The sequence below is a fragment of the Podarcis tiliguerta genome (genome assembly GCF_965153285.1).
Source record: "Podarcis tiliguerta genome assembly, chromosome: 3".
Lineage (NCBI taxonomy): Eukaryota > Metazoa > Chordata > Lepidosauria > Squamata > Lacertidae > Podarcis > Podarcis tiliguerta.
Genome location: NC_139536.1, coordinates 24,094,078 through 24,115,767, shown reverse-complemented (window position 1 = coordinate 24,115,767; position 21,690 = coordinate 24,094,078). Strand labels below are relative to the sequence as shown.

At 41.6% G+C, this 21,690-nt stretch overlaps 1 protein-coding gene across 10 annotated transcripts in view; it reads right to left on the bottom strand.

Annotated features, from left to right (window-relative positions):
- Positions 1 to 436: 436 nt before the first annotated feature.
- SYT14 (synaptotagmin 14) overlaps positions 437 to 21,690 on the bottom strand; it is a 73,613-nt gene continuing 52,359 nt past the window's right edge. For 5 of the 10 annotated variants that reach the window (XM_083433038.1, XM_083433041.1, XM_083433043.1 and 2 more), the window contains 5 exons: positions 15,913 to 16,181; positions 13,273 to 13,722; positions 6,240 to 6,429; positions 3,057 to 3,113; positions 437 to 1,879 (listed from right to left, as the gene is read on the bottom strand). In XM_083433038.1, the coding sequence (XP_083289164.1) occupies positions 1,566 to 1,879; positions 3,057 to 3,113; positions 6,240 to 6,429; positions 13,273 to 13,722; positions 15,913 to 16,181 (1,280 nt within the window). In that variant the 3' untranslated portion in view covers positions 437 to 1,565. Of the gene's footprint in view, positions 1,880 to 3,056; positions 3,114 to 6,239; positions 6,430 to 13,272; positions 13,723 to 15,912; positions 16,182 to 21,690 lie in introns of those variants that run through there. The other 5 variants (XM_083433039.1, XM_083433044.1, XM_083433037.1 and 2 more) reach the window with 2 other exon arrangements.

The window sequence follows — 21,690 nt, the reverse complement described above, 5'->3', positions numbered from 1 at the left end:
ATACTTTCCTTTGTGCTTCAAATCTCATAATGCATGAAGCTGCCTTTCCAAGATTTATATTATGATTAACACATTGCTGAGGTTAAATAAATTGACAGATGTCATAGAAGTTTATTTCCCTTATTTATTATCTAAGATTACCCAAGTCCTTATTCCCAGCTGTTTTAATCCTTAGATTTTATCACCTTTGAATTTTCAAAGGTTTGTAATACAAGGTTCATATAAAGACCAACTGATTTAATGACAAAGAAATTTTAATAAAGTTATCAGCTGTAGTCCTGCAGTCTGCTACCTAAACAAAAATACCACTGGTATCAGTGAGACTTGCCAGAAACTGCATACAGGATTTCAACCATGCTCTACTACTGGGGGAAATAGGGTGACTTTAGTTGTGTCCTGGTGCTTCTGTTCATGCAGTGAAACTTTTTTTAAAAAAAACTCGACCTCCATACTGTGAAAATTCCTCTCAGTTTCAAAGCATGGAGGGCTGCTATTTGAGAAACACATGTCTAAAGCTCCTTTAGGCACATTGAATTAGTTGTGCAGCTCTTTAGATCCTGTGTTTTCAACCTGTCTAAATAGGCCTGTGAGGGATCTGCAAAACAAAAAATGATCGCTGCATAAAGTGGAGATTATTCCTGAGGTGGACTCAAAGACAATTTGGTCAATGCCAAAAAAATTGAGACCTGATTTGACAGATCCAAGGAAACGACACGCAAGAGGATCCTGCATGGTAAATTGGCACTCTCACAATAGTTCAAGAGAGCAGAAAGCTTTTGAGAGAGGCTTCCCTTCCCATGGTGTACACACACATTTTTCTTTTCTCTCACTGCTGCCACTGGTCAAGCAAGTCTGTAAGCTCCCGAAACAACACAAAAAGGTGTTTGCCAGGGATGAATTGTGATGGGTTTATGCACACCATTAGCAGCGATTCATCATTCTAACAACTTCCGCTCTTGGGAGCGAATAGGGAGTTACAACCCCCAGCCTAAAGCAGGCACCACAAAGGAGCTGTTTGTGTATCTGATAAGCAGTCAACATGCAGGAGTGCTCTTGCATGTTGTTCTTCAAAATTAAACTCCGTTAAGGAAATGGTAGGTTCCTAAGGGGGCGGGGAAGCAATGTTCCAACTACTGTGTGCCAACATTCTAATTTTTGTGTTCCACTATTTAACTACTCCCCCAGCTCTCTAAATCTGCTTCTTGACAAGTCATATATAACACAGCATAGCACCTCTAAGAAAACAAACACAATCCGAGAATTTTGCAATAGTAGATGATTTACACAAAATACCTATTAGTTAAATGGAAAACTGAGATGTGAACCAAAACAATCCTGAAAGCGTCAAAATAAGGACTTGGGATTGCTCTTTCTTCTGCGTCCGGTGCATGTCACCTGAACTCAGTGGTGTCAACTGAAGATGCAAAAGTAAATTCTGCTCCACGGCATTTTGTGCATCTGTAAAAGTGGAATGTTGAATTGTAACTTCTGCAAGACTTTCTCTTGGTTGCACCTGCGGGGCAGCCTCGTGGAATCCTGACATTACCTGGAGCCGCAACTACTCGTTAAGATTCTAACAACGAGTGCCACCTACATACTTGTTGTCCTTTGGATTCCTTCATCTCAGTCCAGTGATTTAGTTCCTCTTCGCCAGAACTGTTCAAACCTAAAGAAATCCAGCCTATCATTTCCTTTCGTTTCATGCTGCGTTTATTGTACACAGACAATATGAGTGTAACGTCAGAAAGCTGAAACAGTGCCACCTGGAAAATAAAGGTCTCTTTGTAGACTGGATTCGGTTGCCCTCTTCGGATAGATGTCTTGCATTTGGACATCTCTTGGCCCATAGAATTCAGCAACGTCAGCTTAACAAACGTATCTACAAAATAAACAATGTCATGCATGAGATGCTTTAGACAAAGGCTTTCTCCTACGAAAATACACCAGTCTATCTTTAAGGTTATGGCGTATACCATGTTGGATTTTGAGTAGTTGACTAAACTTAAGCCATGTTTAAAAAAGGAAGTAAACATTGACGTTCAACTTTTACTTAATTGCATTATCCGTACATAACAAGTTTACTTAAAGGTATACCTCATAATCCTTCTATCCATTCACCCCCGGCTCACTTGCATAAAACAGACATGTGTAGCATTAACACTCAGCAAGCTACAACTGGCCACAACACTGTAAAGCATTTCAGAGTTTTCAGATAATGTAAACAGGTGGATAAAAAGAGAAATGAAATAAACAAATAATTTACAAGTAAAAATATATGTATGAGGTGGAGTGCAGTGATGACGTCATGGGTGCTCAGAATGAAATGTTTACTAGGGAAAAATTCTCTGCATGGATGTGGTTCAAGGGCTGTCAGTTTTTTCTTTCATTTGTGAATATTTAAAATGCCAAAAAACAAAATGCATTGACAAGCTGATGTTTACTCATCTGAGTAATGCTCTCTCTTCATGTCTAATTTTTTATATTCAATGTGTTGTTTTGTTAAATTATTTGGGCACAGTTGCTTTATAGTGCTTTTAAGAAGTACTATGCTATAACAATAGCTCAGATATTCAGGCCACGATCCAAAATCCTATCTGCACAGGGTGATATATTCCAATGTTGATAGAAGAGAACAGGAAAGCCTCTATCTGTGCACCAGAGCTACTGAATCATGGACATGAATTCATTAATACAATATTTGACACCAAAAACTATCAGTTTCATTATAGTGTTTTCCACTTTGTCTGGGAAAATACACTCACGGCCACTGAATGCAGCATGCGGCATCCCTATCTGTATTTCACGGTATTTAGAAACAGACAGTTTTTGTGTCTTCTTTTTTGGCTCACCCGTTAGACTTCACATTTTAATTTTCAGATCTTTGAAATACCATCATCCAGTCAGAGATTTGGTCTATCTCCATTATAAGAGTGAAATAGTTAATTAAGGTAAATTGTCAGAAACCAACATGGTGGCGAGTGGTGGAGAGCTTTGCTGCTGGCAACTTTCTTTTGCATATAAAAGACAACATCCAATTAGTCTCTACAGGAACTCACCTCGTATTATATAAACCTGTCCACCTATCAAGTGTTTTAGACAACAGAACAGTCCGTCTGACAACAGGGGGTGGAAAGCAGTAAAAGAAATAATGACCAGATGTCAATAGTTGGGTGAGAGAGGATCAAAGGTTAAAGTTTAAGAGGAAACACTATTCACTAGAGTGGAAGAAAATGAAACCTTAACAAATCCATTTAGAGAGAGGGACCAAACAAAAGGATTGGCAGGTACAATTGAATGAAATGAATTCTGTAAGGTCACTGTGTAATCTTTAACAGGGGAAAAAATTACACCGTTTCAAGTAATGGGATATTTTAGTATTAATTTCTATTGTGTTTCTAACACAGAACATACAGATTCATGCAAAAGATTACGCTACAAAACTACAGAAATCATAGCGTCACCTTTACCGGACCCTCCTCTTTTTCATGCAAACTCCAGCTTTTTGAGTAAGGGTCAGTTCAATGACCTCAAACTAGTGGAGCCTCATTTGAGGTCAATGGGATTACAAAAGGGTAAGCGGTCACTGAATTGAATCCTGTATATATTACAAACAATAAGGTGAAAGCTAATTGGATTAAACATTAGTTTGATCAATACACTGGTTGTTGGGTGTTTTGTTTTTTTTAAAAAAAACAACCACAACACTAATTTGTACATTTAATGCTACTTTACATCATCATTCATCTGAAATAAATTATTATACCAAAGTGCAAAATCATGTGATCACAGACCATCTAAAGCTTAATGGCTGCTTCATAAAGCTCTCCTGTAAGCATAGGCTTTCTACTCAAACTACAGTGTCAGGGAAGACTGAGTGAAAAACATAGTGGATATTAGTGCCTAGATCTGTTCCCAACACTGCAATGAACAGACAGAAAAATTTGGTGTGTGGATCACAACACCTGCATGTGTAAGGAGATTCTGGATCAGGGCACCAGATTCCTAAACTCATGACTGTAATATGGGTCCATTTCAAACAAAATGGAAGAAGATACAGTGGTACCTCGGGTTAAGAACTTAATTTGTTCTAGAGGTCTTTTCTTAACCTGAAACTGTTCTTAACCTGAGGTACCACTTTAGCTAATGGGGCCTCCTGCTGCCGCCACCACAGGATTTCTGTTCTCATCCTGAAGCAAAGTTCTTAACCCGAGGTACTATTTCTGGGTTAGCGGAGTCTGTAACCTGAAGTGTCTGTAACCCAGGTACCACTGTATAGGGCAGAACACGTATAACTTTTTTCTTGTCTTGGATGTTCAAGACTGTTAAAAATGTTTTTTTTAAAAAAATAATGCTTGCAGCAACCCAAACGGATAGATAGAAGTGTATACAATTATGAATGGCATGGAAGAAGTGGATAGAGAAAAGTTTTTCTCCCTCTCTCATAACACTAGAACTCAAGGACATTAAGCCAAATGCTGGAAGATTCAGGACAGATAAAAGAAAGTATTTCTTCACACAGCACATAGTTAAACTACGGAACTCACTCCCCCAGCAGCAGAGATAGCCACCAACCTAGATAGCTTTAAAAGAGGATTAGACAAATTCATGGAGGAGAGGGCAATTGATGGCTATTAGCCACAACGACTATCTCCATGGCAGTAATACTTCTGAGTACCAGTTGCTGGAAACAGCAGGAGGGGAGATTCCTGTTGCACTCAGGTCCTGCTCGCAGACTTCCAACAGACATCTGGCTGGCCACTGTGCGAACAGGATGCTGGACTAGATGGGCTATTGGCCTGATCCAGCAAGCTCTTCTTATGTTCTTACGACTTAACATCTTGGTAGCAATGGTTGTTGAGTATCGTACCTAGTTTGTCTTTTCTCCTCCCTAGGTTCCAACTACCACTGTGGTTTTCTACCGCTTACTTTTTTCTTTACTGATTTATATATGCGTGGCTCCCAGGGGTTAAATTTGGGTGCTAGCACAATGTACATCTGATTCCTGGGCCCGCTTGCACATTCAGATCCCGACAAGTGAACAAAAGGAACTGAATTATGCCCAGTTCAAACGCATTCCTAGCTCCATCTGAGGCTACGGGGTGGAGCAGTCTAGTGGGGGCAGGAAAGGAAGAATTCACAGTGGAAGAACAGAGCCTTGACAGTCTTGTGATGACTAGGTTGGTAGGTGGGTGCCAGGCCACTGCAGGGAAGATATGTGGAAGTTCCAAGACATCCTTTTCATCTACTGTTGGGGGCATGCCAGGGGCATGGGAGATCATGTGGATCCAATGTCTCTTTCATTCTTCCCTGACATGCCCCCTTTCCCTTACCAACACAGCAGAAACACTGGATGCAAAAGAGACTTCCAGTTACAGAAGTTCCCTCTGGGGTAGATCTCCTCTGCCTGCAGATCTCCCTCTCCACCCATGGAGTGGGAGGTCTGCAATTTCTTAGGATTGCACCCTTATTTGCCCAGTTTATCCATAACAGCAAGCCAAACCATGGCTCAGCATGACTGTTCAAGTGCACGGGTGCTCACAGCAGAAATCACAGCCACTTTGCTCCTTCCTGGTCTTGCTACTGCTGTCCAACCCAATGCTACCCCATGGTTTGGCTTAGCATTATGTCTGAACTCAGGTTTGTTGTTTGAGTACCGCATACAAAGAAGAAGCAGGAAGCCAAGAACAAACCGTATGACTGTCTTCCTATCTGTCTATCTCTAGAGTGTGCAACATTTCTTCATATCTGGTATCAGGAATAAATATAATATAAATCATATTATACTATGAGAATATAAAATCTAAATTATACATGTCGGTATCAGTTAAACTCTCACAGACTGATAAACTCTTACAAGAGGATCCTTAACCGCAGTAGCATCAACACATTTACATAAACATTCATTGGCACACACTTTTAAAATACATTATAACTTTTTATATTGGCTCTGTGATGTGAGGCATTAATAGTTTAGCAATTAATCATTATGATAAAGGCAATTTATTAGTCAGCCAGTCATGAAAAATTAAAAGGATCTTGTCAAATCACAACTAATATTTTGAATTTTAGATTTCTGCCATTTCCCCAATGACTGGAAATATAAAACATGAAACAGATTAACTGATGATTGCAGTATTTCAGTTTGACTGGATAAAGCTAAATGATAGGATTGAAGTCCCCACCAGTGAAATCCCCCCAAGTGCAGAAGTATTAGGATAAAAAAAAAATATTCCACTCACTGGGTGGTCTGTTTGCTGCCAGGTTTTTGAAGTGGCTGCCTTTTATCACTTCTGCTGCTAGTCTTCCAGTTGTGGCATTATAAAGCAGTCCAATGAGGATTTCTGGAGCTGAGCCATGTGCCAGAGACTGACAGGAGGAGGTACTTTCACTGCAGGACATTTCTGACATGCTCATTTGGGAGTCGCAGCCCTAGAAGCAAAAGCAAAGCGTTTGCAAGCATTTTATGCAGCCAAGATACTGAAGAACCCATTCCCAGTATTTATATCTCCCTAGATTTTGACTCTAACTTGATCTTAACAGCACATGACAGCTTAATGAAAATAAAAAACGGGGGTGTGGATCTGAAAGAACAATACATATAAGAGTGAAATATAACCTTCCTCAAAATATAAAGAAGGCCATCTTCTATGCCAACAGAACCAGTATCACAAATAGGAATAACAAGTTCTCAAAGTGCTGGAAAATGCTCAGTTTTGCACTTCGAACAGAGCTACATGTGATAAACTATGGGTCAGGAGGGAAAATCCATGCACAGAAAGGTTTTCACTACCCTCTTGGTCTAAGAATGAATTCCCATGCTCAACGCCTGCAGAGAGACACACAGTGTCCCTGCACCATTCATACAACATTAAACCAAGGACCAGCCCCGATCACTTTCTACCAGAGAGATCAATGTCAGGAAGCTGTTTCCTCTATCTTTCTATGACAGCTGTAGGAGAATGCAGCAAGGCAAGATTCCAGGGGCCCCCAATGTTCAGAGCAAAGCCGAGGCAAAATATCAAGCTGTGAAATTCGATGCTCAATTCACCCACCCCAGAAAACAATTAAATCTCATCACATACATTCTAAGCCAGGATTACATTACCAGCCCAGCCCAAAGAACCGGAATTACCTTGCCTTAAGTCAGAAACGCAGTATGATAAATCTGGTTGCTGGAAATCAAAGGTATGCTTCTGCAGGTTTCCCATAACTGCAGGCAAGGGTCTATCACCGACACTCAGTGTGGTGCAAAGCCAAGTGCAACCTTCTACAAATCAGTTGGGTGCAACAAAGCAGCAAGCAATTCAAATGACTTGGCAAGATACCGGCAAATGTTCTCCAATAACCCCACATTGTGTAAACGAAAGATCGCCGCAAGCACAAATCTAACACTCAAGGAAGCAAGCACAGACACAAATGTAAAATTATGTTTTTGAAATGTGTATGTATGTGTATTGCATCTGACCTGAAGAGACAACTCTCCACCAGGGACCAGCCTTTTCAAAACCCTGGTTCGTGTTCTTATAAATTAGGAATTTTTTCCAGAAAGCAGTTGCAAGCATGTGTTTGCTGCTAAGAAGCACATTCTACTCTAAACGGGTGCCCTGTATTTGCCTTTGTTTGGGACAGTAAATTATGTAGTGGACAGTAAACAATGTAGCCAGGGTGTAAGATATCAGATGTCGGTCCATCTTTGCTATGTGGTAGGCATTTGTAGGCACCTCTTCTGGTAGCAACCACATCCCATGCATGAAAACTAGGAAATCTGAGACCTCTCTTCCCACTTGGATTTCTCTCCTAACAGACACCTCTGCTTTTGAGGAAAGTTCCCTAAACAACTCTCTTTCAGTCAATAGTAAGGGCCCTGGAGACCTGCAGCTCCTGGTAAGCTGGACCTCTGACAAGAAGGGTAAGGTAGTTATAGCCTGACCTCCATCTCCTTGTGCCTTCTCTTGGCTACCAAGAAACACACCTGTGCCCCATGTAAGTATACTTTCTTATTTCTCACATCATTCCAGATGCCACTTTTGTCTTCTACACTCTGTCACCTCTACTTCAGGTGCAACTGGGTATCAGAGGATGTGTGAAGCAGATGTCCTCTTCCAGGGTTAATACCAAGATAAGGGTAACTACCCAAGATAGCAAGAATCTATTTGGACCAGATTGTTCAAGGATCTTTTCCACTTTTTGGAAACGTCAGCATGGGGCTTCTTGGTGACTCAGGATATCCTTTTTTCAACACTGGTGCGAGGCTTTAATGGGGTGGAGAAGTGCTACAATGAGGTGTCTTCCTGCCTTTTCAGGAATCAGGTATCAAGAAATGTGCCCCAAGCTAAGATTATCTTATATGCAACTACAATCTCTGGCATACACTTAGAACATCTCCATTTTTTCCAGTGGAAGAAGTAAGCATGCACAATATGTTAAAGAATCTACTAGCCATTCTTTCTTGGTAGGGGTTGTATTTTCTTTCCACCTCTGACCTAACAAAGTCCGGGCAGCTGTAGTCACATACATAAATAGTCTCTTCTGGTCATTTGGAATCTTTGCACCTAGGATTCCTAAAAGAAAAGCTTCTGGCTTCTTAGAAAAGGTTATCTTGAATAGGAATGTTCTTGTTTTTGCACTGAAAGGGTAACTTACTTTATTTCTACAATTCTACATGCTTCCCAGGTTGACTCATGGTTAGAGACAGAAAAGCAAGCTGCTAAATTAAGATTAAAGGTCTCCTGTCCCATACTGGAGCAAGAGCCAGGTACCGAGTCAAACTACAAGTGAAGCCCATTCCCCCCGTCCCTGGGGGGAATTTGCAAGGGCGATTTACCCTCTGTCATCCTTGTTTTTCATTTGCTGGTGATCCCCCGCTGTTGTGGGGGCTGCTTCCATTAAGGCAGGGGGGACCGAAAGCCCCATTGGACCATATTTGTAATCAGAATATTTGTGATGATTATTATTTTAATCACAGTATAGCTTCTATTTAAGATGAGGGGGTGAGATCTAGTTTGAATAAAATTTAGAGCCAAGCTCTTTTATTGATTTATGAAAAATCTTGCCGGCTACATATGCCATTCTAGTGGTACAGTAAAAAATGATAAAATAGACTGTTGTTTTATTAAGGGCACAATCCAAACTCCTGTAGGGTACAACTGGACATCATGGCAATCAGAGCAGAAGATGGGTGGCACGAAATTACCATTCTGGACCAGCTCCAGGTTGACACAGCAGAGAGACCTGGATTGGGCCTGTCAATGGACTGGCTTAGGATCAGTGGTTCCTTTGCCAACCCAAAACTCTCCACTCCTCGCCCCTGAAAAGCCTTGTTTGGGAGGCACACACAAGCTGCAGCTGACACTGACACTGCCAGTGGTAGCTTCCACACGTTCAGTCACATGCAGTTGGAAGCCCCGTCCGAATTCACTCCAGTGCAGAGGATTGATCTGCTCATCTACAATCCTATATCCACTTATCTAGGAGAAAGCCACACAGAACTCATTGATTCTTAATTCTGCATAGACCATGGGTAGGTAAACTAAGGCCCGGGGGCCAGATCCGGCCCAATTGCCTTCTCAATCCGGCCTGCGGATGGTCCAGGAATCAGCGTGTTTTTACATGAGTAGAATGTGTCCTTTTATTTAAAATGCATCTCTGGGTTATTTGTGGGGCCTGCCTGGTGTTTTTACATGAGTAGAATGTGTGCTTTTATTTAAAATGCATCTCTGGGTTATTTGTGGGGCATAGGAATTTGTTCATTCCCACCCCCCATACAGTTCAGCCCCTCACAAGGTCTGCTGAAAAAGTTTGCTGACCCCTGGCATAGACTCTATAGAATTGCATGAAGTACCTAATCAGAGTTTTAGAAGAATTGGTTAAAAGACAACTTCTCAAAGGCCTTTGCTTCTAATTTGTTTTTTTCAATCTCAAGAGGGCAAACTGGTAGATGCACTATTAAAAATCTCCTTCTGTCTTGGGCAAAAAACACTGATTAAAGTAAAATCAAATGAAAAACATAATTCCTTCACTGGGTATAATCAAGAGACTCAAATCTTTAAAAATTATTACATACAGCTGTAATTTATTACTACAGAGTCTATAAAGTTATATCAAATTTCCTTCTGCAAATCATAAATAACATGTGAAATATATGCATAGGCAAATTATTCTGAGAACAAAAGTATCACACTATTCACAGATCAGCTTTGTTCCCAAACTTAAGCTACTGTGAATAATATACTCTCAAAATGAAATGACAAAACAGAATTTATATGTTTTGGCAAATCAGTGTTCCAACTTCCTCAACAGACATTTGGCAAGGTAAGAATGGCACCCTTGTGCCACTTTTCTCATTTGATGCACAATGCAGTGTCTTTATAAGTTTTCTAATAAAAATTATGCAGTACATCTTAGTGGGTAAAAATGAGAAGATAGATTATTTAATTTGTTTGGAATGTGCTGTGACAGAGCATTAAAATTATTGCCTACATACCCTTTTTATAGTCTACATTAGGGTCTAATAGTGTCATATGCAAGGCATCTTTCACTGACAAACATACTTCACAGCTACACAGAATGTAGCCATAAAAACTTTTCAAACATTTGATTAAAGGGTAAGCAGGCACATATCAGTCTATTTCTGGTTTATGCCTCTTTCAAGCAATGTTCTTTCATAAATCCATTTAATTGTGTTTCTGCATTAGTCTACAAGATTTTTAAAAACTCACAAAAGTCAAATTTAAATAAATACTTTTTGAACATATTTTATCTCTAAATATGCATTTATAAATGTATTTCACCTCAGATACTTTACATATTTTGGAGTGAAAAACTGCAGCAGAAAATTCAGAGGAGTGCTAAATCTGAAGAATAACTAGGTTCCAATCTGCATAATAGCTTGGGAGGTGTGTGGGGGTCAGCTCAGTTTCTATTAGAATTCACAAAGAGCAACTTCCTCAGGCATCCCCGATAAAGGGATCCCAAGTCAAAAATCACAACCTAGCATAGAGTTAACCACATCTAAGGTCAGTAGCAGTATGACACTGGCATCACTGCTGCTTACCTGGACTGGGGTGGGGACAGGCCGCTGTCCTGCCAATGCAACCATGTAGCCCTAACCTCACTGTTGCCCTGCTTTGTCCAGGTAAGCCACAGAAATGCCAGTCACAGGAGGCCGCAACACACACTGCTACTGATTAAGCCCACTAATCAGTGTGGTGTAGTGGTTAAGAGCGGTAGTCTCGTAATCTGGGGAACCAGGTTCGCGTCTCCGCTCCTCCACATGCAGCTGCTGGGTGACCTTGGGCCAGTCACACTTCTCTGAAGTCTCTCAGTCCCACTCACCTCACAGAGTGTTTGTTGTGGGGGAGGAAGGGAAAGGAGAATGTTAGCCGCTTTGAGACTCCTTAAAGGGAGTGAAAGGCGGGATATCAAATCCAAACTCCTCCTCCTCCTCCACTAAAATTTGTGGTCTTAAATGTTAATTCGTGGGTGTGGGTACTCTGAAAGAACAGCCCATTATCAAAATAATGGCAGTCACCTCATGATTATTTTTTTTGCAAGCTTTATAGAAAATCCCCCAGAGAATATTGCATGTGTGTGTGTGTGTGTAGATCCACTATTCTTTGAGGAATCCATTCTATAAAGAAAGCATATGACCTGTAAAGGTAAAGGGACCCCTGGCCATTAGGTCTAGTCGTGGCCGACTCTGGGGTTGTGGCGCTCATCTTGCTTTATTGGCCGAGGGAGCCGGCGTACAACTTCCAAGTCATGTGGCCAGCATGACTAAGCCGCTTCTGGCGAACCAGAGCAGGGCACGGAAATGCCGTTTACCTTCCCGCCGGAGGGGTACCTATTTATCTACTTGCACTTTGATGTGCTTTCGAACTGCTAGGTTGGCAGGAGCAGGGACCGAGCAACGGGAGCTTTGAACCGTCGCGGGGATTTGAACCACCGACCTTCTGATCAGTAAGTCCTAGGCTCTGTGGTTTAACCCACAGCGCCACCCGCACCCCTATATGACCTGTAAGCGATAGATAGCTCCATTGTCCTTAAAGTCTTTTGACGGCAGACAGATGTTTCTTGAATATAGCATTTGATGCTCCCCTGTCTTATTGCAAATTCAGTTGGGAAAGATTTGGTTTAGTGCTGCCTGCAGGAGTGTCAGGAGTGCTCTGATGGTGTTTCCTGCTTGGCAGGGGGTTGGACTCGATGGCCCTTGTGGTCTCTTCCAACTCTATGATTCTATGATTCTATTCTATGATTCTATAATGCAAGGTGATTCAAGCCATTTGGCAGAATCCTACCATGCTTCTCACAAGGTGATACAATAAACACATATCTGAGGAATCCAGAGGAAACTGTGTAGTAAATGCAGGGAAAACTAACTGGAGCTTAGGAAGCTGAATCATTCTATTTCTTCTCTTTTCACCCCTCTGTCCCCCTACCCATGTTTCTCTCTAGTACCACCAGCTTTTCAAACCTAGACTTGAGCAACAGTTGTTCATTGTGGATCTGTTCAGACAAGCCACTTACATTATTTCAGAGAGCTCACACATTCCAACTTAGTAATACTCATATTGTATTACACAAATGTTGTTTACGTTACATTGTAGGATAAAATGATGTGCCCACATTGAGCTGGATTAATTACCTCAGATTTAACGTTTCCTGAAAGCACCCCCTCAGATGATAATTATTACAGAAACAACTATCAGAGATCTCATATTTCTTTCTGTCTTGGTCTCCAATGGAGTAAACCTTCCAGTATTTCTGATAGCATCCTGTTACAAAGGAATCTCGGCTGACACGCAACAGCAAAAGCAATACAATTCAAAGCACAATTAATAGCATCCATCTTTTTAAAAAATAATAATAATATTTAATTAATTTGCTATTTTCAGGTTTACACACACACACACACACACACACACATCCTCACACTCCTCAAAGGCCAAGATAAAGAGGTGTGTCTTTAGCATATGACAAAAACTGAATAATGGTAATGCTACATGGACCTTTGCTGGGAGGGAATTCCAAAGTTTTAGGGCTACTACCAGGGCCAGTCCAAGCCATTTCAGCACCTGAGGTGAACTCCAAAATGGATTCTCTCCTTCCCCACCAGAAAAGAAGGGGTGAGCGAATTTCATTAAATAAACCAACTACTCATCGCCCCGCTGTAACGATCGTCCTGCTGTAGAGAAGGATATTTCTTTGTGGCACAAATAACTGTTCTAATCAGAATCCTTGGTTGTACACTTTTCTGCATGATTTAATACTCACGGAAATAGGGTACGCTGGCTCCAATTTCACTGGTACCGACATCTTCCCTTGAAGATTTAATTTGGTTAAGTAAAATATCTTTTCTCCCAAAATCCTCTCTCTTTTTACACGGCGTATACTGTACAGTCTAAAGCGCACTGCATAATTCCCAATCATCTCAGACTCAATATGATTAAATTTAAATGTCTCAGTGAAGACGGGGCATGGACCCCGCTGGATGCTGGTCTTTGCTCTCTGCTTCTTGATAGGAAGAAGAACCAGGTGTACTTGCCATAAACTTCCACTTGTCCTGCTATAATTTGGAATGTCTGTGACAGCTGTCACTGTTATCAGAAGCCTCTGTTCCTGCGAGTCGTAGTCAAAAGTCACATCCAGCGTGCCATACTTAGCTTCTGGTTCAGGATCAAAAGATTTAGGGAGCTGTGATGATGATCCTCGAGCTGACAGATCCTAAATGAAACGGAGCAGAGGTTTTACATACATTCACGCCCATTTAGACATCTATAACTGTATCGATACACTCTGTGATACATTTTGTTAAAAGTGGTTTCACCAGTATGTGTCTTTACATAAATTGTTAAAATTAAAATGCTTGCCCTCAGTGACGGAGTATGATGTTTTTGTTCATTTCACACACAAGGTGTCTGAATATTCAAGGAAGGACAGCATGCTGTCAGGCAGTCAAACAAAAAATGAGAGGGCTTCTTTTACTGCTTGTGAAAAGAACCAATCGGAAGAAAGAAAGGCAAGAATAAAAGGTTCATAGCAATAAGGTCAAAGTGTTTGGAAACAGCTGGGAGAACTGGCTAGGACAATGTTGAAGGGGTCGGGAGGAGCTGGAGAATTAAATGACAATTTAATTCATCAATGATATTATAAACCATTTTGAAATGTTTGCATAAAAATGAATAAAACAGAAATAAGACATAGAAATAAGTGACAATTTTTGGATTGTGCAGCCTGCTACATAGAAGCAGGGGCTGTAGAAATTGTGCTTTTAAAGGCAAGACTAGGAGATGCTGTTCATTTCATTATCAATTGTGGGCATGGCATTTTAAAAGTTAAAAGCATGTGCAGGAGGTCTGATCTGGATCAGGGTGAGTAAGCTAACCCCTTTCCCCCTACTATGGTCACTTTCAGGACTAGGCCTTCTGCACCTGCTATGTTTACTGGGGGGGAAACTTCCATTGGTGATTAATAATAATAATAATTAAAATAGCTGTTTCAAAACACCTGGTGATTCTTCAGAGTGCCAGATTTATTTTAAGGGAGGGACAGATAAGTAATCCCTGCATGAGGGTGCTATGTGCTGACACCACAGCCTTTTCCCACCTATTTCACCCTGTGCTTTACTAAAAAGAAAACCCAAACCCTGCTACCAGACTGGTGAAATGACCAGTCAAAGTGACATTTGGTATGTGAGAAGAAAGACTCACTTAAAAATAAAACACCTTCCTAATTGCATGCTGTACATTTAAACTATTCAAGCACATTATTAATTATAAGTAAGAATGAGATTCACATGTGTAGCCAAATCTGCTAATAATTATGGTTGTGGTGGATGATGGTGGTGTTATCCGTGTACCAAACATTAAGATTCCAGTCAAAGAATTCCACTGAAAAGTTAGCAAGTCTAACTATAATAGACTTACATTTATATATTTATTTGTTGCAATTACTTCTGTCCCACCTTTCAGGATACAAATCCTTCCACGACGGCTTATTAGTGAAATTACTTTTTAAAAGTATGCAATATTTTACTATGAGGATAGTAAAAAGTCATGGCTATTCTTCCCACAGGGTACTTGGTGGAAGAAAGGCTCAGGGGTAGGGATGGGGAAGGAGACATTAACTTCAGGCCCTAAGGTGGTCTTCTGATATGTCAGAATTGGGGGGTGTTTTTCAGCCTGGGGGCCGCCTTTTCTTCTGGGCAAGTTTCCGGGGGCCACAGGGAAGTGATGAGTGGAGCCAGAGGGAAAGGTGGTTTTTACCTTTTTACAGTAGGCTAGTTTCCACATACTCTCTCACACACACTCCTTGATCCTCTATCCAGGGAAACAAGAAGAATTACCACATCCTCTCTAATTTAAACTCTAGCCAAGGCTTTGATAGAGGCTGCATCTCAGTTTTCATGCTCAGTAGGTAAAAGGTAAAGGGACCCCTGACCATTAGGCCCAGTCGTGGCCGACTCTGGGGTTGCAGCGCTCATCTCGCTTTATTGGCCGAGGGAGCCAGCGTACAGCTTCCGGGTCATGTGGCCAGCATGACTAAAACGCTTCTGGTGAACCAGAGCAGCGCACGGAAATGCCGTTTACCTTTCCACCGCAGTGGAATTTATCTACTTGCACTTTGATGTGCTTTCGAACTGCTAGGTTGGCAGGAGCAGGAGCAGGGACCAAGCAACGGGAGCTCACCCCATCGCGGGGATTCGAACCGCCGACCTTCTGATCGGCAAGTCCTAGGCTCTGTGGTTTAACCCACAGCGCCACCTGGAGGAACTTAAAGAGTTCTCTGCCTGTGTCTCAGGTGGTGCATGTATGGCTCAATGGGGAAAGCCATCTTTCAAGGCCCGACTGATCTGTAATGCTGCTTCATTATATCCTGAATAATTTTGGTACAATTGGGAGAACGTGTGTTTACCTCTGGGCTAAGGACTGCAGTGCTGTCACTGGGTACATCTTCTTCATATCCTTTGTTATGGAAGCTTTCTATTTCATGCCCAGTGCTCCCTTCACTTGGGCATTTATATGAGCATCTCGGACTGTTGCTACACTGAGAGAATTCACATTTGCTGTCACCAACTTCGGAGGGCGTGCATGAGAGATGCGGGGAGCCACTATCATCTTGGTACGGTGGGGGCTGCAATTCATCAAGAGGAGGTGTTTGTCTCATTCTCTGAATGCAGTTTGCTAGGAATAAATAACAGTTATCATAGGCTTTCATTCTGTAAGAAATGTGGCTGGAAGAGAAAAACATCATTTGTTTAGCAAGGTGGTGCTTTACGAGGAATTCAAACATGGTGGCCCTGATCCAAAGAGTTATGTGCTGAGGTTGGTGCATGAAGAAGGAACTGCATCCCTCATCTCTAGGTATGCTCCCTTACCACTCCTACCCCATGGATCCAGATGCTCTTTTGCCCTGCCCTGATTATCCTGAACTTCCAAAACGACCCAACTTCAATATCCTCACAGTTTTTGCCTCATCTGCTATCCAACAATGCAGCACCGGGTTGAATTCTACCTCAAATTGCCACCCGTGCCTTCTCATAAAAAGTACTTCCTAGGTGTGATCTTCTGTCCTTGATAAGATTCTGACAATTCTTGCGGCTTCTTTTCTTGCCTAACTTTCCTAGCTTGATACTTGAATCATACCCATGAGTCTGTCACTATGAGGCATGTGCTTGCTTGACTGCTATAGTTGAGTTCATCTCCTGGCTCTGAGTCTAAGAGCTCACCTACAGTTCTGATTCTGTATTCAGTCCCAGTCCAGATCCTGCAAAGACCATCAAGAGTGCCAAATGCTGCGGCTACGTTTTCCAAAACATATAGCCAAGTTCTTTTAAATGGATCTTTATTTTAACTTTGCAAGTACTGTAGTATATTTTAAATATTATTAGGGGGCTGCACCATTTAGCTGATTAAACAGTTATCACTTTAAAAGCTTTTTAACTGATCAAAAGGTGCCCCCAATTTATAGGGAAATACATTGCGTTAAATATTAACACATATAAAAAAGGCACAGGGTCAACACCATATTAGAATCGGGTTGCCATATTTTAAAAAGTGAAAGTCCAGACACAACAGTTGGCAAAGTTGTTGAGCTTTTTAAAAGAAAATTTGCCATAATCTACCCTTCTGGACGTATGGCACCTCTTAAAAGAAGATTCCAACTTCTTTTTCTATGACGCAGGAGGGAATACATCGTGTGTTCTGTGGCACATACATGCCTTGTCTGAAAACAAGGAGGCACTCCCCACCCCCAAAAAACAAGTGTCTTATTCATATGCAACTATAAAATTGATTAATTACTTAATGAAGGCTGCAATCTTATACCCACTTACCTGGTAGTAAGTCCCATTGAAGTCAGTAGGGATTACTTCTGAACAGATATGTATAAGATTGCACTGTAAACCTCAAACAATTAATTAAATAACTTTAAGAAATGAAGAAGAATGACAGCCCTAATATATTTCAAGACAGATGGAAAGTACATACAGAAGAAATAGTCAAGTAGAACCTATGAACACACTGCGTTTGCCCCCCCCCATAAGACAAAACAGAAACAAATTAGTGTTTTCCATTAACAAGGATTTATATGAAGTAAAGTGTATGAGTATATGGGATGCTTCAAAAAGCTGGATAAGATAATGAAGAAAAGAAAGGTGCATTTTGGAGTCAGGAAAGAAGCAGAGAAGTGATTAATGCTACTAACCAATTTAAGTGGGTTGCAAATTTCCTGTAGAAGGAAACAAATTGAATCCATATTAACTGCAACCATTACTGTTTCAGATGTAAGCTCCATCTTATTCCTTCTTTTTCCCCTCTCCTTTTAAATGTTCAACTTTTTCGTTTCAATTGCAAGTTTGGTCCCTTGCCTTACATGTTACTTACTCACAAAAATACAGCATTTGCTAGTAAGGTTCTTTTGCATTGCGTGCCTTGCAGTTTCCCACAGGTCTTCATCATCTCAACTCTTCTTGTTCTATATTTGGTTTCCCCAAACCATGCCTACACTGTCTGCCTCATTAACATCTGGAAACTGCTGCCTTATCTCCGAGGTTCAAAATCCCTAGCCAGAGAACTGCTCTACCAAAATCTGGTTTTGCACATTAGCTTTGAGCTTCTCATGAGCTCCTTTAAATATTCATAATAATCAGAAAAAGGCCTATTGTTATCAATGAGCAACCCAATTCCGGCTTCCTTGTATAGCTTGATAATTTTTGCAAGTAATGCTTTGTAATCATCATGGCTGGTTTCTTTCTCAGCAGCATACTTCCATCTCTCTCTCCCCCTTCCTCTCTCCTGTCATTCCTCCACATGCAGGATTATTCATGTTTATTTTTAAGCTAACCTAAGTTTCAAAAGTTTTAGTACTTCAGGGGCTTCTCGGCAAATGTTAAAACAATTTAAATAAAACATAAAATGAAATACATGTTTAAAAATTAAAGAAAACCCTTTATTTTGAATGATTAAGTACCCACAGAGGTTTCTGCTATGCTACTCCGATGAGCGCAAATGGAATTTTCATGTTTTAATATTTCTGAGCTGGGAAAAGTTCATCTCGCCAAATAACCCTGCACCGCAAAGAGAGTATAGAAGATAAATAATAAATGTTTAATGAAGACCTGGGGCGCTTTCCCCCCCTTTTAAAACAGAAAGATTACACGAGCGTACGCAAACATTGTTATTTCACAATGAAGTGGGTTGTCTCAGCATCCTGCTACAGAGGAATCACGGCTTATACCACCTGCCTACCAAAATGGAAACAACATATATTAAACATGAAGGGTAACTTGTGAAGCGAGAAAATAAATATACCTTACGAGTAGATTACTGGGTTGTTTGGGAGGAAGACAAATCGTTTTGATTTCATTTCCAAATAAATTGCTACTTTGGACATTCCTAAATTCTGAAAGCAAGCTGAACTCAGGGAACGTGCATTCAAACGCATTATCATGCAGTGAAAATTCACAGTTGCCATTCGCATCCTCCTCTCCCTTGGGTTTTCATCTACTGGTGAAACCCTTTGGTGCTGCTAAGATGAAACCCTTTGGTGCTACTAAGGTTGAGAAAGGAGAGGCTCACCCCATCAGCTCAGCTGAGAAATGAACTTCTCTTTGGCGCAGGCTTCCTCAAACTCGGCCCTCCAGATGTTTTGAGACTACAGTTCCCATCATCCCTGACCACTGGTCCTGCTAGCTAGGAATCATAGGAGTTGTAGGCCAAAAAATATCTGGAGGGCTGAGTTTGAGGAAGCCTGCTTTGGCTCCTCCTCTCCCTGGACTGTCTCCATTCTAGCTGGTCATCATAAGAAAAATTAAGTAACTCCAAAAACTAGGGGCCCAAGTTGGCTTGTTTCCCTCTTTTCTCCCCAATCCTATTTCCTTTTGCATCACATTGATTAGACAATACGTTTGCATGCAGGAACTCTGGTTGTTGTTGTTTTTTAAAAAAACAACACACTTTTGAGAGTGGTTAAAAAGCTGCAGGTGCTTTATAAATTATTGTTACTGTTGTCAGTAATGGCAACAATAGTAAATTTGTTAACCATGCTATGTACGTGTAGTGCTGGGTAACAAAATGGGGGAAAGGAGAAGGCACTTGTGGGTTGCTCCGCTAGATGTGTAGGAAAAACATGGGGTGGTTTCATCAGACCATAAAATCACAGAATTGTAGAGTTGGAAGAAATCCCAAAGGTCATCCGGTCCAACCTCCTGCAATGCAGGAATCTCAGCTAAAGCATCCATGACAGATGGCCACCCAATCTCTGCATGAATACTGAAGTCATGGAACCAGGCAGCTTTGATGAGAGCAGGGAGCAGTAAAACAAGCACTAACCCTGAGCTGGCTGGGTCCGGGAGCTATGCTGAATGCAAGCATAACGCACACGCATGCTGGGCACCACTGACTATTTGGCTAGCACATACCTGCACTGTGTCCTTTTGGCCGGCCCCTGCCTCCACTAGGTTACTATACTTTGTCACCATACCACACAAATGACACCATATTTTGGTGAACCATGCTGACATTGGAGCCCAAAAGCAATAAATAGCACAGCTCTTGGGGGGGTGGTGGAGAGGAAGTTTTGTTTCTCTTGTGCTTAACGAAATAAACTAAAATTCAGTTTAGAAAATAACACCCCCAGAATCCCACTGAAAAGCGAGAAACTCCTATTAAAGAACCTATTAAAGAAATGTGTCATAACAAGATTTTCGATCGGTAATCAGCTCTGTACTAGAAAGGAGCAGAAGAAAAAGGCAGTCTGACAGAATGAATGAACAAGGAGGGAAGAAAAAAGGAGCGGGGAGTGGTACTTACATTCACTTGAAGACAGCTCAGCTGTCTTGCTCAAAAGCTGAAATAAGCATCAATCAGACAACCCAGTTCTCGTTTGCTACCTACACAACCTCTTCCCTTTAACTGATTGCTGGGCAGAACAATCCAAAAGGAAAGGAGAATCGAAGGCGAGCAAACCACCTAATCAAAAGCCCCATTGGGCTTGTGTCAGTACGGCAGAAAGCAGTGGTGTGGGTTCTTCCTCCTTTTCATTGGTTCACTGCTACATTTTTAGAAATTAAATCCATGCCATTGCTTCCATGCAGCACACCTGGGGTATCTGTTCCCCCTGTTCTAGGATTGGAGACACAGGAGTGCCTAGATCCAATGTTTTCAAAGCCTCCTTTAACATGCCTGCCCCCCCCACCGAACATCCCCCCCTATTGTTTTCTCTGCTGTCACTCCACAACAAGCAACATGTTACAACCAATCCCATGATTCTTTTCTCTCTTTCTAAGAAATGTGGGGAGGCGGGAGAAGTAGTGAAATGGGGAGAAGGGAAAGTTTCCAGTACCAGCTCTCTTCCCTGCGTCTACCATTTTATTTTCCCAAATCCCTCCTTGGAACAGCACAATTTAATCATTCTGTGAGAGGCTTCTGTCAAAACAAAAGGGCGTCCCTTGACCACCGTCGCCCCTCTCCCCAAAAAGCTCCTCAGAACCATCCTAAGGGTGAAGAAATGGCTGCTGCTGGAAGAGTGCTATTGCCAGCACCATAAGAAAAGTGATGTTGAAGAAGGGTAAACTGTAGGGTGACTTTGGCATCATTTTCCCTTGACTGCCACTCCGTCCCCTGCCCCAAAATTTCAGACTGAAACATCGCTGAAGCTAACTTTCAGCTGAGCACTAGTTATTTTAACCCAATGCAGCCTGAGCAGGCTGTGCGTCTAAGTCAGGGTTTGGGAACCAGTGGACCTCCAGACATTGCTGGACTGCAACTCCCATCATCCTGATCTTTGGCCATGCTGGTTGGGGCTGATGGGGGTTGGGAATTCCACAACAACTGGAAGGCCATAGGTTCCTCACTGCTTGTGGATGAAGGAGATGTGGGCAGAGATTTAACCTTCTCCCGATCCTGCAGAAAGACGCTTCAGCTCAGAATTGCTCGACCCGAATTGCTCGACCCAAACTGCTTTATCACCAACGTGGGAAAACATACAAGGTTACTATGCCAATTCAAGAACCAGAATGAGTTCCTTCCTAATGGAAAGCAAATCATCAGAAGACAATCTGACTGTGGGGAGACAGAAGTACTGAACAATCTACTCTCAAGTGCTGATTTTACCACCTTACAGTCAATAGTGTCACAATGGAAGTTGTAAAAACATATTTCAAAAGAATGCTGATGTATTTACTATTTACAG